Genomic DNA, 26370 nt, shown 5'->3' with positions numbered 1-26370 from the left:
CATCTTTTGAAGAAAAAAAAAAACCCATGTATAATTTAAAACATACAACCAACCAGTTATTCAATCTTACCACCTTCCACTCTCTCAAAAAATAAAAACTCAATGTTACCCACAAATGGGGTATGTAATAAATTTGAAACTTTTACATATGAAAATTTTGATGGGCATGGTGTGTTTTTTTTAATATTATATATAATGAGATTAGAATTTGATGGATAAATTTTGCCAATTGGAAATGGATAAACTTGTAGTAACTTATTAGAAAATAATTATAAAAAGTCTAAATTTAGAGTATTAGTTTTCTTTTTTTGGCCAAAGAGGTGGGTTAAAAGTTTAAAACATTTCTTAGTCTTAAGGTAGTGGGGTTGTGTTTTAGTAGTTAGAGGAAGAGTTTTTTTATTTATTTTAAAAGTAGGTAACTGTGTAATTGCAGGGTTAGTGGAAGATAGTTTATTTTTACTCTTTTTTAGGAAGTGGAGATAGTTCCTAAAAACACTACATATAAAACCATGTTAATTTTACTGCTTACCAAAAACACAAACCGTTCCAATCAAAAACAGAAAAGGAAAAAAAGACTTAACTATTCTTTTGCATCTACATCTTTAGAGACAATCGAGACAAATTGTGTGTGGTGTTCATATTAAAAATAAGAATGGTTGGTGAAGAAGAGGGTCCTGTAATCAGTATCGATCTCGGGACGACGTACTCATGCACGACAGTGTGCCAATGTGATCATGTGGAGATAATAACCAATGAGCAAGGCAACAGAATGACGCCTTCCTATGTTGCCTTCACTGACAATGAGCGCTTGATAGGTGATGCTGCCAAGAACCAAGTTGCTAGGAGTTCTACCAGCTCCATCTTTGGTACTCTACTTCTCCATACATTTTATTCTGGTTATTTATTTATTTTCATTTTAAAAAAAAATTAAAGTAACATACATGTGGATGAATTAAAGAAGCAAATTGAAAATATGACTTCAAATGTAAAACATTACGTGTTATCGACCCTAACTAATTTATTGAGAATTCATGTTGTTAGTTTTTCCATTGCATCCAACTCATCTACTTGACAATATTGACTTAAATCTTTTTTATTTTTTATTGTTATGTTGGGTTGATTTTTTGTTTTTGCTTTTAGCCTTGACATATACTACTTCTGCATATGATATGTGTTTTGACTGCATGAGAAAATAACAATGAAATCAATTTGACAAATTTACTCAACTAAATTTTTTTGTAGATTGATGAGTTAGGTTGTGTTGAATTTTTTGTTTGTTTGTTTTGTTTTTAGCCTTGACATATACTACTTCTGTATATGATACGTGCTTTGACTGCATGAGAAAAGAAAAATGAAATTAACTTGACAAAATTTTACTTAACTCAATATTTTTGTGGATTAATAATGGGTTAAGTTGGGTTGAATTTTTTTTTAGCCTTGACATATACTACTTTGTGTTTTGACAGCATGATAGAAGAAAAATGAAACATTGGTTAAGTTTTTATTCTTATCCACCAATATAAGAATATATTTATACATACTTTTTACATTTTCCATTATAATGCATTTGTGGGTGAAATAATTTTGTCATCACACCCTTAGATTTTTTGTGATTGGAAAATGTAATAATATTAAATTATAATGGACGCAAATTATTAAATTTTGAAAGAAATTAAATGGTACTCTATAGTTCATTCACCCTCTCACAAATCACGATTAGGTAACTCTCTTTCCTCTCATACTTTTTTTATTTTGTGTAAAATAGATAATTTGATTTGGAGTTTTTTGAAAAGTGAGTATGCAAAATAAAAAAGGTAGGTTCTTATATTAAAATAGATGAATTTCAATGCTTAGGGTTTGTTTAGTTGGAGGGGTGGAAACGTGGGAGGAAAGAAAATGGTGGAAAGATGGAAAAGTAAGAGGATAAAAAAAAATTTTAATTTCTCTTATTTTTGTTTGGTTGGAGTTGAAAAGTGGAGGGATGGAAAAAGTGAGTTTGTATAAATTTACTCATATACCTTTGTTAAAAAATGATGGCCAATTAAAACAAAAAAAGTGACAAAAAAAAGCAATCACCCAATTTATTAAAAAATAAAAATCATGTCTAGTTAAACAAAAAGAAAAAAAAACAATTATCACATCCACAACCTAGAAAAAAAAAAAAGAAAGAAAAAAAGAAAAAGAAGAAAAAAAAGGCAATGTCTAGGAAAGGGGGAAAAAAAAGAGAGAAAAAAAGGGAAGAGGCAACATGCATATGAAAGCACAAAAAGGAAAAAAGAAGAAAGAAGAAAAGATCGGGTCGAATTGCCCATGTGCAAGTGCACATGAGCATTTTTGTCTATTAAGTAATCCATTTTCTCCATTTAGTTTTTTTTTTTCATCATTTTAAGTAGGAAACTGTTTGGTTGGTCTGAAGAGAAAGCACTCAGGTTCTACTATTTATTTTTCTTCATTTTCACTCAACCAAATACACTCTAAAAAAAATTGTAAAAATAATGTTCTAAAATTATAAATGGTAAAATTTTTACATGATCAGAATGATCTTACAAACAGACCCTAGCGCCTATTGTGCAGTGCTAACGAGAGCGATGTGTCCAAAACCCCAAAACCGAGAGGAATAGAGATTGTGTAACTTGTACTACTACTGAAAATAAAAAATACACATATATAGTAGTAGTACTACTAACTAATAATAGGGTAGGGACTGAGTGGTCATTTTCAGTGACCTACCCACTCTCTTTATTATTACTACCATTTTTATAAGTATTTAAAGGAGAGAAGTGAGGCTCGCCGTGGATGGCATTAATTTTTCAAAAATGTTCTTTTTAAAAAAAAAAAAAAAAATTTACCTTAATAATAAATATTTAAAAGAGTAAAGTGTGAGTGTGACTCACCCATCTCTCAATTCTCTCTCTCTCTCTCAAAAACACTGCTTCGCTCTCTGGAGTGAAAAGCAGAGAGAGGTTTGCTGCTTTCCTTTATTCTTTATTTTTTATATACTTATTCAAGCGGAACACGAAGCGGTATTCTACTTCATCTTTTTTGCGGTTTCTTTCCGAGGTAATATTTGTGGTTTTAGGGTTTCTCCTCTTCTGTTAACGTTTTATGTTCCTTCGTCTTATCAATGTTTGGTTTTATATTCAGTTGTTTCTTTGTTTTTCTTAGGACTATTTGTTTATTTTGTTTATTTCCGTTTATATTTGGTTTTATCTAGGTAATGCCTGTAGATCTGCCCTATTTCACTGTGTTTGATGTTGTTCTGAGTGATTTTAGCCACGCTTTCACTCCGATCTGCTTTTACCGTTCGTCTTTTTGTCTTTTTTTTTTTTGATTAAACGATACAAGGTGAAAAAAATATATGTGCTTCTTGATTCTATATATATATATATATATTATTATTTTTAATGTTTGATCTTTGATGTGTATGTGATATTTTTGGACTCTAATTTTTTTAAGGATCACAAAAGGGGATATATTTTGTGGGTCTGTGACTTGATTCGGAGGTTGGGGTTTGGGTTTTGGCGCTTCGTTTTTTGTTGTTGTTGGGTACGATGTGACTGTATATTACCTGGGATTTTTCTTTGGTTATGTATTTGCACTAATGAAGAGATTTTGTTGGTTAAATAGTACTATATTTATATATATATATATACATATATATTTTTTCACTTTGCTTTTTATTTTTCTGGTGAGTTATTATTATTGTTTTTAAATTTAAATTTAATTTTGGTTGATTATGTTTAGATTCTTAAGAGTATATGGTCTCTTTATATTATGGGAGGTTTCCCTTTCCTTGTTGAATATTTTTTTGAAAAATTTCTATATTTACTGGTGAAAATGGCACATTTTCTGTTATTTGAATGTATTCTATTTTCTTAATTTTTATCAACGGTTTGGTCTCTCTTTTTGGGTGCTAAAGAAATGGTGGTTTTTAATGGATGGTTTGAATGTATATGGATAATAATTGAATGGGTACTGCGTTGTTTCTTGCTTTTTTGAAAAGGGAAATTCATTAATATAAGTGAAGTACTACATAGGCAATAAGTGTTTAACAGTAGAACACATTGGTTTATCTTTTTGGATTAAGATTTAAGGTATTTCTGTGATTGCATTATAATGTTTACTAGCTTCTCCTATTATAATTTACGAACATTCCTTTTTCCTTTTATGACTACAATGACATTGATGGTCCTGGTGTGTGGTTGTGTTATACGTTATTGTTGTGCCAGTGCTAATGTATTATGGGTTTCGGTGTGCAGACATCATCATGGTGAGGAAGAGACGAACCGAGCTTCCTAGTGGGGGTGAAAGCTCTGAGTCTCAACAGGAAAGCAGTGGGGCCAGTAGTGGTCGGGGTTCCCAGCAACGCCCAGCTGAAAGGAGTGCTCCACCCCAGCAACAGCAGCAGGGAGGAGGAGGATACCAAGGGGGTAGAGGTTGGGGCCCTCAAGGAGGTCGGGGAGGTTATGGAGGGGGTCGTGGTGGTCGTGGAATGCCACCACAGCAGCAGTATGGTGGGCCCCCTGAATATCAAGGCAGGGGAAGGGGAGGGCCACCCCAGCAAGGTAGTCGCGGAGGGTATAGTGGTGGTGGCCACAATGGCCGTGGCATAGGACCTCTTTCTGGCGGCCCATCCAGACCACAAGTTCCCGAACTGCACCAAGCAACCCAGGTTCCACATCAGCCTGGGGTGATTCCACCTCAGTCCATGCTGCCATCTGAGGCTAGTTCATCTTCCCAACCACCTGAGTCATCTCAAGTGGTCTCATCTTTTAATACACTAACAATCGAAGAAGTTTCTGGTCCTGCCCAGCCGATTCAACCTGTGCCACCATCTAGTAAATCAGTGAGGTTCCCCCTTCGGCCTGGCAAGGGTAGCACTGGAACAAAATGTATGGTTAAGGCTAACCACTTCTTTGCGGAGTTACCAGACAAAGATCTGCACCAGTATGATGTGAGGCCCCTCACCATTTACTCCGTTTGTTTGTGATATTGTGTTTTCTCTGTTCAGTTGAGTTGATATATGTTCTTAATGCATGTTAGGTTTCTATCACACCAGAGGTGACATCACGAGGAGTCAACCGGGCGGTAATGGAGCAACTGGTGAAATTATATAAGGAGACACATCTTGGAAAGAGGCTTCCTGCCTATGATGGGCGAAAGAGTCTATATACTGCTGGGCCTCTCCCTTTTCTATCGAAGGAGTTTAAAATCCCACTCATTGACGAAGATGATGGATCGGGTGGACAGAGGTTCATATTTGAGTGTCATCTTTCCTTCCCCCTCCCCTCCTAATAGTTTCATTTTCTTTCTTTTGTAATTTCTTATAATGGTCATTTTGTTGTTGCAGGAGAGAAAGAGAATTTAAAGTTGTGATAAAACTGGCTGCACGTGCGGACCTGCACCATTTAGGACTCTTTTTGCAGGGTAGGCAAGCTGATGCACCCCAGGAAGCCCTTCAAGTTCTTGATATTGTCCTGCGTGAATTGCCCACTACTAGGTAATAAATTTGAGTTTCACCTTTAATAATATTACATTTTTAGCACATCTTAAGTCTTTGAATTGTTGGAGTTATAATATTATGTGATTGATCATAGGTACTGTCCCGTGGGTCGTTCATTTTATTCACCTGATCTTGGAAGGAGGCAGCCATTGGGTGAGGGTTTGGAGAGTTGGCGTGGTTTCTATCAAAGTATTCGTCCAACTCAAATGGGATTGTCTCTGAATATTGGTACGTAATGTCTTTCACTAGCACCTTTTCATCTGTGTTTTGTTATAATTGTTTCCTTCATTTTATAGGATCTTAAGAATTTGTTTTCCTGTTATGGTGACAATTTATCAATGTTGCAGATATGTCTTCTACTGCTTTCATTGAGCCATTGCCAGTAATTGAATTTGTGACACAGCTGCTGAATAGGGATGTCACTTCCCGACCATTGTCTGATGCTGATCGTGTGAAGGTTAGATTTTGTTTGTTGCTTTAGTCTTGTGATTGTTATGCATCATTGGTGGACTTTCAAGCAACAAACATTCTGGATGTGTTGTGGTTTTTGAATGGTGAACTTTACTGTTCAAGTTATATGTTATGATCGTCTTGATCATTGCTTTACTCTTATTTGAACAGATCAAAAAGGCTCTGCGAGGAGTCAAAGTGGAGGTTACTCACCGTGGAAATATGCGCAGGAAGTACCGTATATCTGGTTTAACTTCACAGGCAACACGAGAGCTGACGTGCGTATAAGTATCTTATGTTGTCTTCTCTCCACCCATCCTGTTTGATTGTTTTTCTAAAATAAGCTTTCTTATCTGACATTGTTTGTTTATTGCTATAGTTTTCCTGTTGATGAAAGGGGTACAATGAAATCTGTAGTTGAGTACTTTTACGAAACTTATGGTTTTTCCATTCAACATACGCAATGGCCTTGTCTGCAAGTGGGGAATCAACAGAGGCCGAATTATTTGCCTATGGAGGTAAATTCATAATTATTAGTGTCAATTCTCGTATGGAATGGATATATGCAGTCCATATGGATAGCTACAACCGATACTGTATGGATGCGGATGCTAATAAGTTGCTGTTGGTCATCAGGTTTGCAAGATTGTTGAGGGTCAGAGGTACTCCAAGAGGTTGAATGAAAGGCAGATTACCGCTTTGCTGAAGGTGACCTGTCAGCGTCCTCAAGAGAGAGAGCGTGATATAATGCAGGTTGGTTAATGTGGAAATTGTGGGTTGTTTATGTCATGAGTGTGCAATTTTTTCTTGGTAATCTTTTGTATGATTTTCATTTCTCGTTATTGAATTTGTTTGTTGGTTTTGAATGCTTAGATCACCAAAGTATGCAATGTTATGTTTAAGTAGTGTAACTGAGAACTTTTGATGTGCTGTAAGCTTTTGTGTATTGCTTGTTTTCTCAATGTTTTAATGTTGCGACTTTTCAGACTGTTGAACACAATGCTTACCATAATGACCCATATGCAAAGGAGTTTGGAATCAAAATCAGTGAGAGGCTGGCTTCAGTTGAAGCTCGCATCCTTCCTGCGCCATGGGTATTATATCTGTATTTCCTTTACTGTTAGTTTTTCAATATTTTCCCTAAAGCTTCAAATGAGCTTCAATATTGTCATACTGGATATGTCCATTGCATTGTACAGTTGAAGTATCATGATACAGGCAGAGAAAAGGATTGCTTGCCCCAAGTTGGACAATGGAACATGATGAATAAGGTATCTCTAGCACTGTAATTATCTTCCTGCATTTTAAAATACCTTGATGCAATATGCCAATGATGAGGTCTTGTTCAAATGTATATTGATTAGACATGAGACTATGCCAGTGCATGTGGGTTAGATTAGCTTTGGGGATATTTTGCATTTGAGTTTTATTTTGTAATGGTTTAGGGATTCTTGTGTAGTAGTGATTTGGTATAAATATAGTGTTGTCAACATCGGCCTGTTGTGCATGAGGCCTTGATTATTATTTTACTGTATCTAATATCAGCATTATGCATATTTATTTATTGCTTGGGAATGCATGGGTGTGTGTGTGCGCGCGCGCGCGCATAAATAAATGCTTTGGCTATACGTTTGTGTTCTTTTATTGGAGTTTTACTTTTTATCATGTCAGATGATTGAAATATTAATGTCTTGGTATGATTTTTCTATGTTATCTTTTTATTGCAGAAAATGGTCAATGGGGGAACAGTTAACAACTGGATTTGCATTAATTTTTCGAGGAATGTGCAAGACAGTGTAGCCCGTGGGTTTTGCTATGAACTTGCACAAATGTGTTACATTTCTGGCATGGTATGGTGCTGAGGGACCTGTATTATCATTACAAACACATGTTATATTGTTTGGTCCCATTAACTTTTGAATATGATGTGTATCTAGGCATTTAATCCTGAACCTGTGCTTCCACCATTGAGTGCTCGTCCTGATCAAGTGGAGAGAGTCCTGAAAACTCGTTACCATGATGCCATGACTAAAGTCCAGCCTCAGGGGAAGGAGCTTGACCTACTTATTGTTATTTTGCCAGATAACAACGGCTCTCTTTATGGTTGGAAACTTGACTAATCCATGAATCACGTTCACTTACTCTTATTCAGAGAAAAAAAAGAGAGCCCTATTTTCTTCTCTGGAAACTGATTTGTGTCTTGCGGTCCCTCTATGTTGTTTTAAATTTGTGCAGGTGATTTGAAACGGATTTGTGAGACAGATCTTGGACTTGTTTCGCAGTGCTGCTTGACAAAGCATGTATTTAGAATGAGTAAACAATATTTGGCAAATGTGGCACTTAAGATTAATGTCAAGGTGGGGGGCAGGAATACCGTGCTTGTTGATGCATTGTCAAGGCGTATACCTTTAGTCAGTGACCGGCCTACTATAATTTTTGGTGCTGATGTAACCCATCCTCATCCGGGAGAGGATTCGAGCCCATCGATTGCAGCTGTATGTTAATTCAGTTTATTATTGTCTGGTTTGTGCTTTTGTATTTCAATCTTCCCTACTGTCTGCTGTTAACTCTTAACATACAATGATGTTTTTGAAACTCAGGTTGTGGCTTCTCAAGATTGGCCAGAAGTCACGAAGTATGCTGGTTTGGTTTGTGCACAAGCCCATCGACAAGAGCTGATCCAAGATCTATTCAAGACATGGCAAGATCCTGTTCGGGGGACAGTTTCTGGTGGAATGATCAAGTATGATTGAGCCTCTGCTCCCCCCCCCCCCCTTTCTCTCTCTCTCTCTCTCTCTCTCTCTCTCTCTCTCCCCCCGTTTTGACTATAGGTGGTTAAAACCATGGCTGGGTAGTAGGATCCTGCAAGATGGACAGGATTTTGTCCATATCTGTTTTGTTTTAATTTCTCAAAGGAGCTTTTGTGGTGTTAGGTCTGAGTTTTATTTGTTTATCGATTTTTTACAGAGAACTACTCATATCTTTTCGGAGAGCAACTGGGCAGAAACCAAAACGAATCATATTTTACAGGTCTTGTCATATTTTCTTATCTGTGTTATTCCTAGATTCTTTTTATTGAAATCTAAAAAAGTATATTATTTGCAGGGATGGTGTGAGTGAAGGCCAGTTCTATCAAGTTTTGCTGTATGAGCTAGATGCTATTCGCAAGGTACTTTTTGGTCTTCTATTTTTCACTGTTTTTTGGTTGCTTCTTTATGTAGAAGTTAAGAAATCTTTGGGCCATGCTCATTCCATCTTCCCTGCTTGACTTATTTCTAGGCATGTGCTTCTTTGGAGCCAAACTATCAACCACCTGTCACGTTTGTTGTGGTTCAAAAACGCCATCACACTAGGTTGTTTGCAAATAACCATCATGACCGTAATGCAGTTGATAAGAGTGGAAACATATTGCCTGGTAACTAGGTTGAATTTGAAAATATTTTATTTTATGTCGCTATGATTCCATTTTACTGATATAGAGCTCTTTTGGAATTTTACAGGTACTGTTGTAGACTCTAAGATTTGTCACCCAACTGAATTTGATTTCTATCTTTGTTCTCATGCTGGAATTCAGGTTATGCTCTAATATATTCTTTTGTAGCCATATTGGCTTATTTATGTTGTTTGCTGATGAGGATTGTAATTCTGATACACAACATTTCAAACAGGGTACAAGTCGTCCAGCTCATTATCATGTCCTCTGGGATGAGAACAAGTTTACAGCTGATGGGCTGCAGTCCCTTACAAATAATCTTTGCTACACGTAAGTTCCATGATAGTTGTTTTAACTTTTAATATCAGTGGACTTCTTTGTTTTCCTTTTTGTTCTCTCAAAAGGAGTTACCTCCACTATCTTCATGGTTATTTTTTATTGTTTTATATGGTTTTGGTTGCAGTGACTTTTTTTTTTGGATTTCCTGCTCTTAAAAACGGTATTAATATGAACTTTTTTTCCCCTTTCTTTCCAGATATGCAAGGTGTACACGTTCTGTTTCTATTGGTGAGCTCTCTCTCTCTCTCTCTCTCTCGTGCACACAGATAGACAGGCATATGTATTGTAAATTTGCTCACACATTCGCTCATGACTATCCTTTGCTGTTGATTATTGGTTTAATTTTTTGGTACTTTTGTTTCTTTCTTTCTGTATACTGTCCATTTATTGATTGGGTCTTTAATTTGGCAGTGCCCCCTGCGTACTATGCCCATCTTGCTGCTTTCCGAGCTCGGTTCTATATGGAGCCAGAGACGTCAGATAGTGGTTCAATGACAAGTGGTGCTGCTGCTGGACGTGGCATGGGCGGAGGAGGTCCACGAAGCACCCGTCCACCAGGTGCTAATGCTGCTGTGAGACCCCTACCTGCACTTAAAGAGAATGTTAAGAGGGTTATGTTTTACTGTTAGGCTAGCTGGTTCCTAATCCTACTTCCTAGTGGAAGATTAACTAATGCTTTATATTAAACTTATCTATGTGAAAGTTAGGACTGCAGTTTGTTAATTTACCCTGATGGATTTTATTGTCTTTCACTATTGACTGTCCAAGAGATCTGTTTTCATGTATGTTTTTATCATCTATGGGGCTCCTGTTCCTTGCATTGCTGCCCCAAGTATATGTAGTGACTAGTGATGCTATTCAGCAGATTAGATGCAGGCTGGTTACTAGTGAGTTGTGAGCGAGCATAGTTGCAGTGCAAAAGTTGGGTTTGTTCTTCGTAATTATGTGATTGAGCACAAAGGTGAGAGTGCGCGAAAAAGCAATTATGTGATTGTGCTTCGCAAATTTATCTGGTTTATGGGTTTCATTAACTGGGTGAATTTTGAAGTGTGTTTTATGGTCATGGTGTGAGCAAGGGTTCAATGGGTGCTATTGGTGAGCTATAATACTCTTTTGCAAAGTAAAAAGAGTGTTCCCGGAGGGAAACGAGGGGGAAATATTTCAATATTTTGAAGAATTATATTGATGGTCTTAATGTTATGGACCCTAATAAATGTATTAATGTTTTTTTTATACCAATAAAAGACAAACAGTTACAAAATATCTGGGAGAACCCAGCTGTGATGTCTAGAAATGGTTGCTGCTAGATCAGCTATACAATAAACTGAGCTCAAAATGGTTTTGGGAATTCTGAGAGCATTAGCATATGAGAATGCAAAAAAGTTGTATTTTATACCCTAAAATGTGTACTTTATTTATTTTATCTTCTCATTTTACAACTCAATCTCATTTCAATATCTGTATTTAGGTACAATTCATTAAAATAATATAAATTATACCAATAAATAATATATTAAAAAAAAAAAACAGCTCTCTTCTCTCTTTTGTACTCTCGCTCTATCTCTGTGCATCAAGCACATGGCCAGCAGTCGCCACATACACCAGCAATCACCAAAGTCAGCAACTACCTACATTGATACTCAGCCCAACCACCAAAAGCTACCCATCACCACCACTACCACCTCCATCACTGAGATTCCACAGAATCTTAAATTTTTAAGAATACCCACATACAAAAAACACATCCGATCCAAATCATATTAACACACTCCACAGTTCACAATCAGACATCTTACAATGAAAATCACACAAAAAAATGTTAGCAGCTCAGGTCTGAACCCAAAATTCCAAAAAACAATAATAAAAGACAAGAAAGGGAAATCCTTTTGTGGGAAAAAAAAAATGGAGAATGAGATGAACACGAGGATCGAGCTTCAATCTAGGAGCTGAGTTGAGTGGCGGCAGCGGCAGAGGCGGAGGTACCAACAACAGTGGCTATAGCATCAATCAAACCCACGAAACTACTGAAGACACTACAACAACAGCAACCCACAACCACCGATCAACCCAAGCCAGCATCGGTCAACCCAAGCCACCACACCCATGCCTGCAGAAACCCACAACCACTGAGAAAGCCACCGATTTAAACCCACTGATTTCAACCCAAGCCACCACGCCACGCCACCTTCCACCGATATGAGCCCAAGCCCTGAAACCAAAGCCCAACGCCACTGAGAGAGAGAGAGAGAGAGAGAGAGAGAGAGAGAGAGAGAGAGAGAGAGAGAGAGAGAGAGAGCTTGGAGATATTTTAAACAAAATAATAATATTTTTTTATATCCTACGCTAATACAACTGGTTCTATATATAAGAACCAATTGTTCACATGTTCTAAAAATTTATAAGAATTCATACCCGAATAAAGCATCTTTTTTGAGTCTTTGGTTGTAAAATGGCAACTGGGGGGTATTTACACCCCCCAATGCTACGGCTCTAGAAGCTTTACATACAAGACCTTGTTGTTGTAAAGCTATAAGGTCTGCAACCATAGTCATTTCCTACCAACTGGTAGTACATTTTGAATTACTAGCCTGAACTATACTACTGTTGCTACACACGCGCGCGCGCGCGCACACACAAAAAAAAATCTAAAGAATCCTAATCTTCTAGCTGTCAAGGCTGCCTCCACAAGTGCTTCCTGTGTTGCTGCACTAGTATTTGCAACTACACAACTGGTACAACCCGAGAAAATGGCAAGTCCTTGAAGATTGATGGCTTCATAGGCAAGAGAAACTCTTCTAGTCCTTTTCCTAAGTCCAACAACTTTGATTAACAGATCCCAAGGTCCTCCAAGGTTTTGGTTTGCAAAATGAGGTTGAACGGATCTTCTTCTCTGCATACTTTTTTTGCTGAAAGCTTCTGGAAACCTGCAAGTTAAATTATGAGTAGTTAGTATAACTTCCATAGGATTTGGATTCTTGCCTTTGTGAATAACAAGATTCCTATGATTCCAGATAGTCTAGAGGTAGGTGAAAATAGCTTGGGTATAGTTCACCATATCTTGTCCAACTTCTTGTAGCAGTTCAGGATATTACTAATCCAAGTCTGCACAGAAGAATCTCTTAAGTTAGAGTTGTGAACTGCTAGTGTAGATCCATGCTAGTAGGCTCTAGCAAAAGTGCACTGTAAGAACAAGTGGGAAGCAGATTCCTCCTCTTCCGTGCACATAGGGCATGTGCTATTGGTTGGAATACCTCAGTTTTTTAAAGTGACTAAGGTAGGGAGACTGTCATGCATTAGCTTCCATACAAAAAGACTAACTTTATGGGGCACATTCACCTTCCAAATTAAGTTCCACACCTCTGGTGGGGTCTGACATTGTTTGAGTTGAATGTGTGAGTTTTTATTATAGTCCTTAAGCAGTAGGTTATAGGCATTCTTTACACTATACTCCCCTGAACTCGAGTGTTTCCATAAGAGTTTATCCGAGACAACCCCTGTTTTGGAAGTGGGAATTCTCAGTATTTCACCACATTGAGTTTGAGGATAAAACTTATATTGAAATAATTCCAAAATGGTAAACCGATATTGAATGATATCGAAATATTTTGTTTCTTTAACCAAACCAAATTGATTTGCAAAATGATATTGACTCCTTCAGTATTATTTAGTATCTTAACTGTAGTCTGTCAACTTCAACTCCAGAATCATATACTCAAATGATCTGATAGGCCTCCCTAGAAAAATTTTCTGACTCTGCCACCACTTGCGTCGTCATGAGTGTGAGAGAAGAAAGAGTGAGAAGGAAAGAGAGGAAACGAGAAGGAGAAGTAGAAGGAGCATATCATAGAGACAGGAGATATTTTTTATTTTTGGTTCTATGTTATGCTTTGGGTAGAGGGATTTCTATTTTTAATTGTTGACTTGTAACTTTTAAATGGTACGGTGCATTTTAATTGAAGCAACAGTTGAGATTACAAGTTTAGTTAACATCTAATAGATACATCACTAAGAGAAATTGATAGAATGGAAATATTTAAAAAAAAAAAAGACTTAACTCGTGAAGGGCTTTAAAAAAAAAAAAATCAACGTAAAAGTTGTAATTTACTTTTTTTTTTATTTGGAAAATTTTAAAACTTAGTTATTGAGCAAACCACACTAATAAAATGTCACGATATGTCAACCTCACAAACACAAAAGGGAAGAACCCGTCAAACTCTAACGACACATAGATCCTTCCCATCCATTAACAGCTAGAACCACAACAAAACAAGGAAGTCAATACCGTACCGGAGGCTGTACCGGTTTGGCCACCGGTACGATATATTTCGGATACCGGTCAATACCGGTGTATCGTTTCGGTTTACCGCTATTTTATATATATATATATAGACACACACACACACACACCAAAATCTTTAGAACCATGTTTATAAACATATAATATTTCACTTATATTATAGTAAATATAAAAGTTTATTATAAAACATTACCTCAATTCAGAACAAATTATTCATAGTTTTAGACTTTAGTATCAAATAAAAGAAAAAAAAAACACAATATAAAAAATAGAAAAGTTTAGTTGTTCATTGCATACTAAGAAAACAGATAATACTAAGAAGTTAATGTAAATAAGTTACCATTATGCCTTTACAAAAATTCAAAAATTACAAAACTAAAAAAAAAAAAGCTTTTTTCTATACCGGCCGGTACGCCCGGTACCGGCCGGTATTGCCCGAAATTAGCCGGTATGGCCGGTACGCGGCCGGTACGGCCGGTATTTTTTCCGGTACAATATAGAAGTGTACCGGTACCGGTGCACTGGCCGGTACGGTATGTACCGGCCGGTACGGCCGGTACCGGTACGGTATCGGCCACACTGCAACAAAATGGCTAGATCAAGTGTCCTCCCTCTTAGCAATTTACCATCCTAAAAAACCCCTCACAGCCTATCAAAAGTAAAAATAAAAAATAAAAAAAAATCCTCACAACGTATACAGCCAAGGGGGGAATCTTGATTGATCTCAATTCAACTTTAAATCTCATTCCTCCCCATGTTTGGTTGAGTTGAAAAGAAAGAAGGATGGAAAGCTAGGTAGAAAACATTAGCTTTCCCTTACTAGTTGACAATGGGAAACTTTTAACTATTTCATTAATTATTTTTTAGTAAATTCTCTATTCAACCAACAAGCACACACTGTTTTTCTTTAGCAAAAATATCATGTGCGACATCATGAGGTCTTATTATATGATTAATTCTTTAAGAATTATTTCATTTAGCATTCCATCTCATTTTTTAATTAGTGCCATCATGCCATGTGTCATTCTATACACCACACAAATATCTAATTAGCTATACAACTGAAACTCTTATTATTATTATTTTTTGCTGTGTTGTACATGTAACTAGTGGGTCTTGATCTCATGACTTACTCCATATTCCCCTCCCCCCCTCAAGTTTCTCTTCAATAAGTGAATTGAGCCATACACTTAGAATTTTTTTTAAATGGAAGATATGTATTATTCTTTTTAACCTTCCATTGATTCATTTATACTTCTACTTAAGCAAAAATTTTAAGGCATTATTTAATTTTTATTATTTATTTATATTCTACAACAAATAAATAATTTTATTTCCATAGTGTAGTAAGGGTTCAAAAGGAAGAAGTTCTAGCCACTAGGAGAATCCAGGTAGATCTAAGTGACACCAAATTCAAGTAGCCTGCTCATCCGGTAGGTAAGAAACAATACAAACCTCAGTGGTTTTGTCACTTCTATGGTGGAGCTAGGTATACTTGCCCAAACTTCTTCAAGTTGCATGCTAGCAGATCGCTAAGAAAGTAGTGGCTGATGCTCTCTTTGTCCCTCTTGTTAGTCGCTCCACATATCCATATATTTTAATAAAACTTTTGGGCATCCACTTAACTGGGTTTATACACATAAATATCTTCCCTAGCAAAAAAAAAAAAAAAATCCAACACAAATAATGGCATTATGCGATATAAATGACTTGCGGATGTATAATGTCAAGTATGTATAATAACGAGTTGATTGATAAAGTTTCAAAATAAAAGGTGTCTAGCATGTGTTATTCCAAGTTCCTAGACTAATGTGTTGCCTACATTTTATTCAAAGTTGTAATAGCCTAAGATTTTGTCATAGCTATAGGATGAATTCCATGAGAAGAAAATAAGAGTATTCTTTCATTTAACCTCTTTACTTAGCAAAACCTTTAATAATTTCCTTAATTATTTTTAGTATTTTTTTTTCTACTCAGCAAAAAATAAAAATTTTCTTTTATGGCAGAATATTAATTTATTATCATGTGCCAGAATAAAAGTGTGTATAACAAACAACATGAAGAGAAGATGCATGACTCTGAATATTGGGAAAGGGTAGTGCGTAGCGAAATGAAGGCATTTAAGTTTAACAGCGTCCAAATTGAGATGGGAAGAAAAGAATACGAAATTTTAGTGTAATCCATCTTAAAGGACAACCAGAAATTCCTTAAAATTCTTTCCCTCCTCCAACTCTGAATTTGCTGCATAAATATATTCCTTACTTGCTTTCACTCTGTGTCTTCTCCCCACAAAAGGAACCAAAGAATGTTCCTTCTCCTCCTCCCCATATCTAATATCTTTCACTCTCTCTCACAACTTCTCTTTAAATACATCAACCAAAAACCACTTTCTGAATTCAAGAGAATATATTGTATTTCTTTAGTTTTGGCAAAAAATGGCTTCTGAACAAGTCCTCAAGCGATCAGATACTATTGCAGAGAGCATGCCTGATGCATTGAAGCAGAGCCGCTATCATATGAAGAGATGTTTTGCTAGGTAATCTTTCATACATGATTCTACGTAAGCTACAAACTTCTTCCTTTTCTGCTTCTTCTTCTTTTATTTTTATATTCTTACCGTATCTACTTAATCTTAACTACATAGAGGAAAAGATTGGGGTTTAAGAGGGAGCTTCACGTACATATATATACTTGGATTGAGTTAGAGTAGAATTTCTATTTTGTTAAAAAAAATGTTCATTATTTATATTGAACATAAAAGTATTAACTGTTAAAATTAATTGGGTAGGTAAAAAAAGGGTGTATATATTGATCATTGAACCATGCAAAAAAGAAAAGAATATGATCTTTATTTCCTTGTGGTGTTAAAAAAGTTTTGTTGCAATGGGAAAACGGTTAATGAAACGGCAACACACAATGGAGGAAGTGGAGAAATCAATAGAAGACAAGCACGAAAGAAGCAAGGTGTTGGAGGGTTTACTTGGTTACATCCTGAATTCTACTCAGGTTTCTTCTATATCAACTCTCTCTTTCATGCACATACGCTCAACCACAGCCAACAGGGTCATTTAAACCTTTTTCATCTATATACAGGAGGCAGCGGTCGTTCCGCCATATGTAGCTTTAGCTGTGAGACCTAATCCTGGATTCTGGGAATTCGTTAAGGTGAACTCCAACGATCTCACAGTGGATTCTATCTCTGCTTCGGAATACTTGAAATTTAAAGAAACCATCTTCGATGAGAACTGGTAATTAATTGTTAGAAAAATGGTTAGAGTGATTATATGCATAAGTTAGAATCAGTCAAAAGTATAGTCTTATATATATATATATATGAACAAAATGGTATACCATGTTGTTGCTCAAAATGTTTTAGAACGTGATTAATTTGATGTGTAGGGCGAACGATGAAAATGCATTGGAAATAGATTTTGGAGCCATTGACTTCTCCACTCCACGAATGACCCTTTCCTCCTCGATCGGAAATGGGGCCAGCTTCATCTCGACGTTCATGACCTCAAGGCTACATGGGAAGTGTGGTTACTCAAAGTTGTTGCTAGAGTACTTACAAGCTTTAAATCATCATGGAGAGGTACAAACATAGCATACATATATGCACTCACGGAGAAAATATATGGTGGAAACCAATATATTACGTATTAGTGGAAAAGATTGTAATAGAAACTAAACCGTGATTATGCATGCTGTTCCAATTTTGCAGAATCTTATCATAAATGCAAATCTGGATACAGTGGCTAAGCTTCAAAATGCCCTGGTTAAAGCTGAATTATTGGTCTCTGCATTCCCGAAAGACACACCGTATCAGAATTTTGAGCAGAGGTCTCTGTCATTCCTTTTTTTTTTTGTTCCCCAAAAAAAAAAATTCCATGGATAGGTTGACATTGGATAGTAAACTTTTTTCTATCAGGTTTAAAGATTGGGGATTTGAGAAAGGATGGGGGGATACAGCAGAAAGGGTTAAGGAGACAATAAGGCTACTTTCTGAGGTACTCCAAGCACCGGACCCAGCAAAATTGGAGTTACTCTTTAGCAGGCTGCCCATCATATTCAATGTTGTAATCTTCTCTCCTCATGGCTACTTTGGGCAGTCAGATGTCCTCGGATTGCCAGATACTGGGGGCCAGGTTTATAATGCATCCAATCATCATTATTCAATAACAATGCTAATGTATTATGAAGTTTAAAATCTTGTAAAGGTAAAACCTTGACTAAGGTTATTATGTCGCTTTTAATTTAAAATAGGTGGTTTACATTCTTGATCAAGTAAGAGCTTTAGAGGAAGAATTGCTTCTCAGAATTAAGCAGCAAGGCCTTGTTGTGAAACCTCAGATTCTTGTGGTAAGCTATTAACAATTACAAATGATTGCAAGCAGTAATTTGATGAAAGGATCAAATTTTAGTTTAGTGTTAAATTTTCTTAACTTTTATTATTTTACAGGTAACGAGGCTTATACCAGATGCTCGAGGGACAAAGTGCAACCAGGAGTTGGAGCCTATTGTCAACACTAAGCACTCTCACATCCTTAGAGTCCCATTTAAGACGCAGAATGGGGTTCTCCGCCAATGGGTTTCTCGTTTTGATATTTACCCTTACCTTGAGAGATTTGCCGAGGCATATTTGCAATCAATCTATCATTTATTCCATCAAACTTTTATTTTCCAAATAAAATTTCTTATTATTGTCTTCTCTTCCTTTTCTTCTCATCACTAGGATGCTACTGCTAAGGTCCTTGAACACATGGAACGCAAACCGGATCTCATTATTGGGAACTACAGTGATGGAAACTTGGTTGCATCTTTGATGGCTAGCAAACTTGGAATTACTCAGGTTTAGTCCATCTTTTGTTTGATTTTATTAATCAGATTTTGTCTTCTATATATAAACTAAACAAACATAACCTTGTCTAGTTTAGAAACACTAGATCAAGTTTGAACTTTTGATTCATTTATGCCTTACTTTAAGTGTCTTGTGGCATGTCTTACACTAAATCTGAACTTTGACATGTTCAAAACCCAGGGAACTATTGCTCATGCCCTGGAAAAAACCAAATATGAAGATTCAGATGCCAAATGGAAGGAATTAGAAACCAAGTACCACTTTTCATGTCAGTTCACGGCTGACATAATCTCAATGAACGCAACTGATTTCATCATAACAAGCACATATCAAGAAATTGCAGGAAGGTGAGACTTTCATATTACTATCTTGAATAAAAACACACGGCTAAGTACTACTGTGACTGTTATGTTGTTAACTCAAGAAATGTTTATTCTACAGCAAGGATAGGCCCGGACAATATGAAAGCCATGAAGCATTTTCCATGCCCGGACTTTATCGGGTGGTCTCAGGCATCAATGTCTTTGATCCAAAGTTCAACATCGCCGCCCCTGGGGCTGATCAATCTGTATACTTCCCCTACACGGAGAGACAAAGTCGGATAACCTCTTTTCACCCTGCCATTGAAGAATTGCTGTACAGTAAGGAGGATAACAATGAGCACATGTAAGTCTCGGTTCCTTTTATCTTATGCGCATCACATCACTATAACCAGTATTATCACGATAGTTTTATATTGAAACTAAAATATGCTTGGAACAGAGGATATTTGGCAGACAGGAAGAAACCAATCATCTTTTCAATGGCACGACTCGATACAGTGAAAAACATTTCGGGATTAGCTGAATGGTATGGAAAGAACAAAAGGCTGAGAAGTTTGGTAAATCTTGTGATTGTAGCAGGATTTTTTGATCCAACGAAGTCGAAGGATAGAGAAGAAATTGCAGAAATAAAAAAGATGCATGCCTTGATAGAGAAATACCAACTTAAGGGCCAGATCAGATGGATAGCAGCTCAAACTGACAGATATCGCAATGGAGAGCTGTACCGCTGTATAGCAGATACAAAGGGTGCTTTTGTGCAGCCTGCACTCTATGAAGCTTTTGGTCTTACAGTCATCGAGGCAATGAACTGTGGATTACCCACCTTTGCAACAAATCAAGGAGGTCCAGCAGAAATTATTGTTGATGGGATTTCAGGCTTTCATATTGACCCCAACAATGGAGATGAATCCAGCAATAAGATTGCTGATTTTTTTGAAAAATGCAAGATGGATGCAGAATATTGGAACAAGATGTCAAAAGCTGGACTCCAGCGTATATATGAATGGTAATTATATTATGCCTGGATATAGAGAACCTGCTGGTGAGTTTTCATTTTCTATATCTGGTTACTTTTGCCTTGCAGCTATACATGGAAGATTTATGCAAACAAGGTGTTGAACATGGGAGCAATCTACGGATTTTGGAGGCAATTGAACAAGGAACAGAAGCTAGCTACACAAAGATACATTCACATGTTTTACAATCTCCAATTCAGGAATCTGGTAAGTTTGTTTTGAAATTTATTTTGGACATATTCAAATCATAGACAATTGATGAAGTAATATTTAATTTGTCACAGGCAAGAAATGTGCCCATCCCTAGTGAAGTACCCCAACAAGCAACACCAGCGGCAATAATTACACCCAAACAATCAGCACCAGCGGCAATAACTGGACCCCAACAACCAACACCAGCAGTGATATCTAAACCTCAGCAACCAGTGTCAACATCTAAAATTGAACCTCAGCCAACACCAAAGCATGACAGGTAACTTATATATATATAGTTCATATATGACTTAAACTGATGGGTTTGATATAATATTAAAACCCATCAAATTACATAGATGATCTTAGGTTAATTGCTGAAACCAAAATGGTCTTAGCATTATATATGCTCATCTTCATAAACTGAAAACAGATTTTCATTCACAGGAAAGAAGACCAGAAGCAGCTTGGCCAGCCACAAGCACGCTGCCCTTGGAGTTGGTGGTGCTTCATTCTTGGCTCTCTCTTTGTCTCTTATTACGTCCTAAGGAAGTTTGATTTTCATTCACATAACTGAAGTGACAAGAATGGTCATTTAAATTACTTGATCAATTTGTAAAGGTCTCTTTATAATATTATAATAATAATAACAATGTGTCTTGTTTCCATCTGAGACAAGTTAATTGCTTATTCAACGCTTTGCCTGCAATATAATGGGGTGGCCAATTGTACACAGTCCATGGATCGTTCCTCCAAAGGTTACTTAATTTTAGATTATACTTACGTGCTATATAATAATAATAATAATAATAATAATCATCTTGCCTAGTTTAAGATGCAAATTAACAGATGTGACAGCTGGCGAATAATCTGAGGAGAGTGAACATGATGATGAATACAAAGAGCCTAACACGGTAAAGGAACCAATCTGTCATGGGGTTAACCTTTTGCTTCACAAATACAACTGGTTGGAACATTTAAAGTTTTTGCATCTAATATAAATAAAAAATAAAAAAAATCTAAAGTTTAGAATTTGTTTCGAATGGCTTCCTCCGCAAATTACTCATACTTTGACGCTTAAGTATTGAATTTTGTGAGCTAGTAATAAAGCAAAAGAAAAAAGAAAACATTTTATTTATTTATTTTTTTGAGAATGAAAGCTTTGAATTTCATTAAAGAAAATTAACCATAATTGGCTAAGAGTATAGAATAAAAGTGTGGATGAACATCCTCCATCCACATCAAAAAACCTCTAACATGTCGAGTATGTTAGTTAGGTTGTGAGCAATAGAATTACTAATTTTTTGGACATAAGAGAAAGCAATACTACAACTAGCATCTTATTGGCTTTGGCTGAAGTAGGGATATGGCCAAATGGTAAAAGAGATTCCTCCTCACTGATGGGGTCTTGATCACCATATCAGAGTCACAACTAATATGGTGATCAAACAATTGAGTGAAGAATAACTGTAAAATGCCATTTAGATAAGTGAAATAAATGTATAATAAACTTCGCTATAACTATTAGAGCATTAGTATTAGCTATTGCAAAAGTATGACATTTTAACACATTAAAATGCCTACTTCATTATTTTAGTACATCATTTTGTAATACACTATACATCACAAGTTCTATTCTTTAATTCCATACATTATAATAATATATACAACACATTAAAATAATATTTACTTAAAACTCATCCTAATAAAAAATAATAAAAATTGTACTTTTTATGAACCATAGGTTAGGAGAGAAGAGAGAATATAAAAAAACAATAAAAATTTTACAATTTTTGAACAATACCATTCCAAATTTGAAATGGTACTGTTCACCTATGCTAAATGTTTTAGAATTTGAAACATCAAAAGAGAAAGCTTTTTTAGTATTTAGTGTGCCAAATGTCAAATATTTGACATTTGACACATTTGATGCTAGTGCTCTTAGATAGATAGCCACTAAACCACGAGTTGTAAAATTGGAAAAACTTATAAAAGCAAGTACTAGTAAAATAGTAACAACTGTACAACACATAGCGCACAATATACTTTCTTATTATTATAAACAACACACAGTAATAGTGAGTAAACTACTTTACTCTTTAAATTTCCTTGATTGGTTCTATTCTAATTTGGAATCTGGAAAGTCAATTGAAGTTCTTTTAGTCTTTAGCAGTAACAGTAACTAGATAAACAACGAGAGAGATATTCTAGAGGTTGCCGATTTAGACTAGAGTAGGAGGCTGAAGCTAAGTGGACAACCAAGGACTCATGGCGAAACAACTGGTGGCGTAAGAGGCAAGTGCATATCACACACACAATAGAGCAATGCTAGGACCACATAATTGTACATAATTTTGGCCACAACTCGCCACGTGACGGGTTGTAAATGGTAGAGTTGTGATGGTGAGTGTTAGGATTAGTGCCCTTAAATCTTATTGTATTATGTTATGTATGTTATTATTTATGACATTATGTATGACTTAATGTTGTGTTTAATAAAATTGTTTTGTTATTATCTAAAAATAATAGTAACATGAATATTGGGACATTATCATATAGTCCATGAGATGCATAGTATGTGATTTATGTGAAAAATCACAAAAGATATAAATCACAAGTTCTTTGTAAATTTAGAATTGTAGTTCGTAGTCGGTGATGAAATTGGGCATTTCATCTACGAAGACTATAACATATTAGCTAAGATGATTTGTCTTGATCATGGAAATGAAGATTTCTAGTTGATATGTTTTAAGAGTTAAAACATATTGAATTGGACCGGTGTGAGATTTATTATTCTCCTAACGACTATCAAATGAATAATAAACCCATGACTTATATTTACATGAACTCTTAATTCTGAGAGAATAATGGACCTGATCATGAGGTGTAGGTTGCTTTGATATATCAGGAATGAGGTCTAAAGAAACGATCACAATCTCAATATGTTGGGCAATCGCATTTAGTGTTGATGAAATATATATTCTCAAGATGAAATTCATAGTCTCTTAACAGAGATACCAAATATTCCATTGAGATAAGTTTAATGGGCTTATTATTTAGAATGTTAGGCCTAACTACTTTAGTAAATAGTTACTAGAGTATATATTTATGAAATTGGATTTCATAAATATATGATGAATAACTTAAAGGATTAAATTGGGTACTCAAGGATAAGATGTAGTAATTTACAAAGTAGCAGTCTACATTCATGACTTTGTGTTACTACGAATATTTTATGAAAGGGTTGCATGTACAATAAAGTCTTGAGATATAATTTATAAATAAGGCTTAGAGTGCAACTATATTTATATAGTGGTATTAAATATAGTTAATGGTAATTTTAGACTTATTAAGAGTTGACAGAAAAGCCCATGGTCCATTGGAGCTAGTGTCTTATTGGTCCTTCTTGGTCCCACTCCAAGCTACACATTTAAGCCTAATTGGAAAGGCCTAAAAGGCTAACCCAATTAGATAATCAGTTAGATACAAAGGGAGAAACATATAGAATTTTCTGTAGAGAATTGAAAAGAACATTATTGCGAAGTGGTGTAAGAAGTGTTAGACACTTTAACATTCTTCCTTTGGAACTGATTAAGAGACCACACATCTTGGGCGTTAGGAGAATTGAAGTAAAGATTGAAAGTGTTCCTAAGTGCTTCTGATTTTCGGTTTTGAAATTCACCGCTCCAAGGTACACTCTCTTGTTCTTATATTTTGAAACTTACATAGTGCATGTTAACATTTATGAATGAAGTAGATCCGTTGTTTTTCCGATGCGTATGTTTTGTATGAGATTTAAACATGTATATTTCCTTCAAAGAGTCCATGTGGATCCACACCTCTACTACTCACAACTCACCACATAGTGAGTTGTGCCCAAAGTTTTGTACAATTACGTGACACTAGAATTTTCCCACATAATAACGTAGACAAATTTGCTTTTGACTTTTTTTTTTGGGTTAATCTCTAGTGATTTGGAATGTGTTTAAGAATAATTGGATTTTGATAGTATTTGGAGAGCCATAGGTTGAGGGATGGGCTATCTGATGAGTATTTTGTTTATTGGGTTTTTTTCTAGCAATTTATGTTTTTGGGTTTTTCTGGATTACTTCAAATTTTTGATGGGTTAATTAATGGTTATAAATGTTTATGGTAAATTTTATGTAATTAGAGATCAAATTTCACAATTTGAGGGGGGGCCAATAAGAAAATTTTTATTTAAAATTTTGATTTAATAATCTATACAGGCTACTATTAATGGAAAATTAAAAAAATTTAGCGACAGGGAGAGGGGGGGGGGGGGGCATGGCTCCTCCTTAGCTCCTCCAGAGCGCCACTATGTCCAAAGGCCCTCTCACCTAATTTCTCCATTAAATGCAGTTTCCCTTTTGAGTTTAAATTCAATCAAGTCCAATCTTGGCATGACACATCAGCATTTTACAAGTTGTAAAATAGGTAGTGCCACACACAATTAGTCCTCACAAACACACTAAATCACAAATCTGCTTCTAGCTTTTTCTCACGGATCCGACCAACCACCTTGCTCTGTCCATCACCAATAACATCTTGCTTTCCTGGAACCAAGCTTTGCCCCACCCCTAACCTAAATTCTTCCAAAACTCTCTTTCTCTCTCTTTGAGCTTTTTACCGTAGCCCATAGATGTCACTTTCAGTCTGTGTCTCTCTCTCTTCCCCAACTTTTCCTTCTCATTCAATCCTTTCCCTTTCTCTAAGAAAGTGAGAGTGAAGGAAAAATAGATTTTGAAGGACACTAATCTGGTTGTTGAATTGGATCTGAGCAGGGAGACTTAGATGGACTCCACTCAGTCCAACTTGAAGATAAAAGGGGAAAGAGGCAAAGGAGAAGGTGAATCTAGCGAGGTCGTTAGTGGCTTGGGGCGGTGACTTAAGAGGCTTGGATGTTTGAGAGGCTGAGGAAGAAAATATTTTAGTAAAAAGAGATATGTTGATTGTGCATGGTAAGGATTATTCTTTAATTTGTAATAAATTGATGTGGCACAATGCAATTAGAGGGTGTAAAATAGGGGTTTTGCACCAAATCTAGACATAATATGCACTCTTCACTTTTATATGAATGATAAACAGAGGAAGTTCAATGAAAATAAAGTCACTAATTAAGTGAAGACATAGGTAATTCTTTATCATTTGTTTCCAGGAATAGAGAGTTTTTATTTTTTTCAGTTATCTTGGGAGTGTTGAGAGACAATTTTTTTCCATATGCCACATATCCCAACCTCATTGGATCTCATTTACCTTATCACTAAAAATACACAAAAACCCTTCATAAATAATTTTGGGCCGCTAAAAATTATCTCATACTTCACTATAGAATTGGGCGGAAAACCCATCATTACAAAAAAGTCCAAAATCCCCAATGTCTACCTCATTTTATCTCACTATTGGGCCAAGTCAAAAATTGGGTCCATAATCTCAATTTATATCAAAAGCCCATGGAAAATTATTTCCTAAGCCCATGACAAAGCACATGGTTAAAGCCCATGACAACTATGTCATTTCATTAAAAAGCCTTTAAAAAATTATTGCAAAGGCCCAAGAAGCCACATCAACATGTGTAATTCAAAAAACAAGTCCCAAGAGCTAGGCCTACTACAAGAGCTTCAACCCATGTGTCAAAACCAAGAGAAACAACCCACAAATGAAGCCCATGTGTGTGATTGTGAGAGATTGTGCCCCTAGCCCACTAAATTTCTTAATTGGGTCAAACCGATATGAACTGGTTGAGTCACATTGGTGACTCCTAGAATGACAGTCTCACATTTTCCCCTTATATCAAGAGTTTACAAGGAATTGGTCTTAGATACAATCTAAAAATTACATGGTTTTGAACCTAGTTATACTGTACAAAATCTACCATTGCATAAAGAAGAAACTAGTCTATGAACCCTTGATCTAGGTTTGAAAGCTAAGTTACACGATG

The 26370-nt window shown here is 35.9% G+C and overlaps 2 protein-coding genes across 3 annotated transcripts; both read left to right on the top strand.

The window, feature by feature from the left end:
• Positions 1-2834: 2834 nt before the first annotated feature.
• Positions 2835-10492, top strand: LOC142630857 (protein argonaute 1). Its single transcript, XM_075804909.1, has 22 exons — positions 2835-3060; positions 4260-4954; positions 5044-5252; positions 5351-5500; positions 5598-5731; positions 5851-5960; positions 6125-6231; positions 6333-6471; positions 6590-6706; positions 6940-7047; positions 7153-7224; positions 7681-7803; positions 7891-8056; positions 8189-8448; positions 8554-8696; positions 8921-8983; positions 9059-9122; positions 9233-9368; positions 9454-9527; positions 9622-9716; positions 9922-9953; positions 10137-10492. The coding sequence occupies exons 2-22, from the start codon at positions 4268-4270 to the stop codon at positions 10352-10354; spliced, it is 3207 nt and encodes a 1068-aa protein (XP_075661024.1). The 5' UTR covers positions 2835-3060; positions 4260-4267; the 3' UTR covers positions 10355-10492.
• A 5922-nt stretch (positions 10493-16414) lies between these two features.
• Positions 16415-21146, top strand: LOC142630790 (sucrose synthase 6-like). Of its 2 annotated transcripts, none has more exons than XM_075804841.1 (15): positions 16415-16558; positions 16896-17028; positions 17116-17270; positions 17422-17614; positions 17744-17862; positions 17951-18167; positions 18286-18381; positions 18482-18655; positions 18755-18871; positions 19061-19227; positions 19322-19546; positions 19643-20209; positions 20288-20426; positions 20504-20691; positions 20859-21146. In XM_075804841.1, exons 1-15 carry the CDS (start codon positions 16458-16460, stop codon positions 20986-20988), a joined length of 2721 nt encoding a protein of 906 aa, XP_075660956.1. In that variant the 5' UTR covers positions 16415-16457; the 3' UTR covers positions 20989-21146. The 2 variants fall into 2 exon arrangements, with proteins under 2 accessions (XP_075660956.1, XP_075660957.1); XM_075804842.1 differs by having other exon boundaries at positions 16463-16582.
• Positions 21147-26370: the final 5224 nt, after the last annotated feature.

This window comes from Castanea sativa, chromosome 4 (genome assembly GCF_040712315.1).
Source record: "Castanea sativa cultivar Marrone di Chiusa Pesio chromosome 4, ASM4071231v1".
NCBI lineage: Eukaryota > Viridiplantae > Streptophyta > Magnoliopsida > Fagales > Fagaceae > Castanea > Castanea sativa.
The sequence above is the reverse complement of the archived record's forward strand: the minus strand, read 5'-3'. Positions and strand labels throughout refer to the sequence as shown.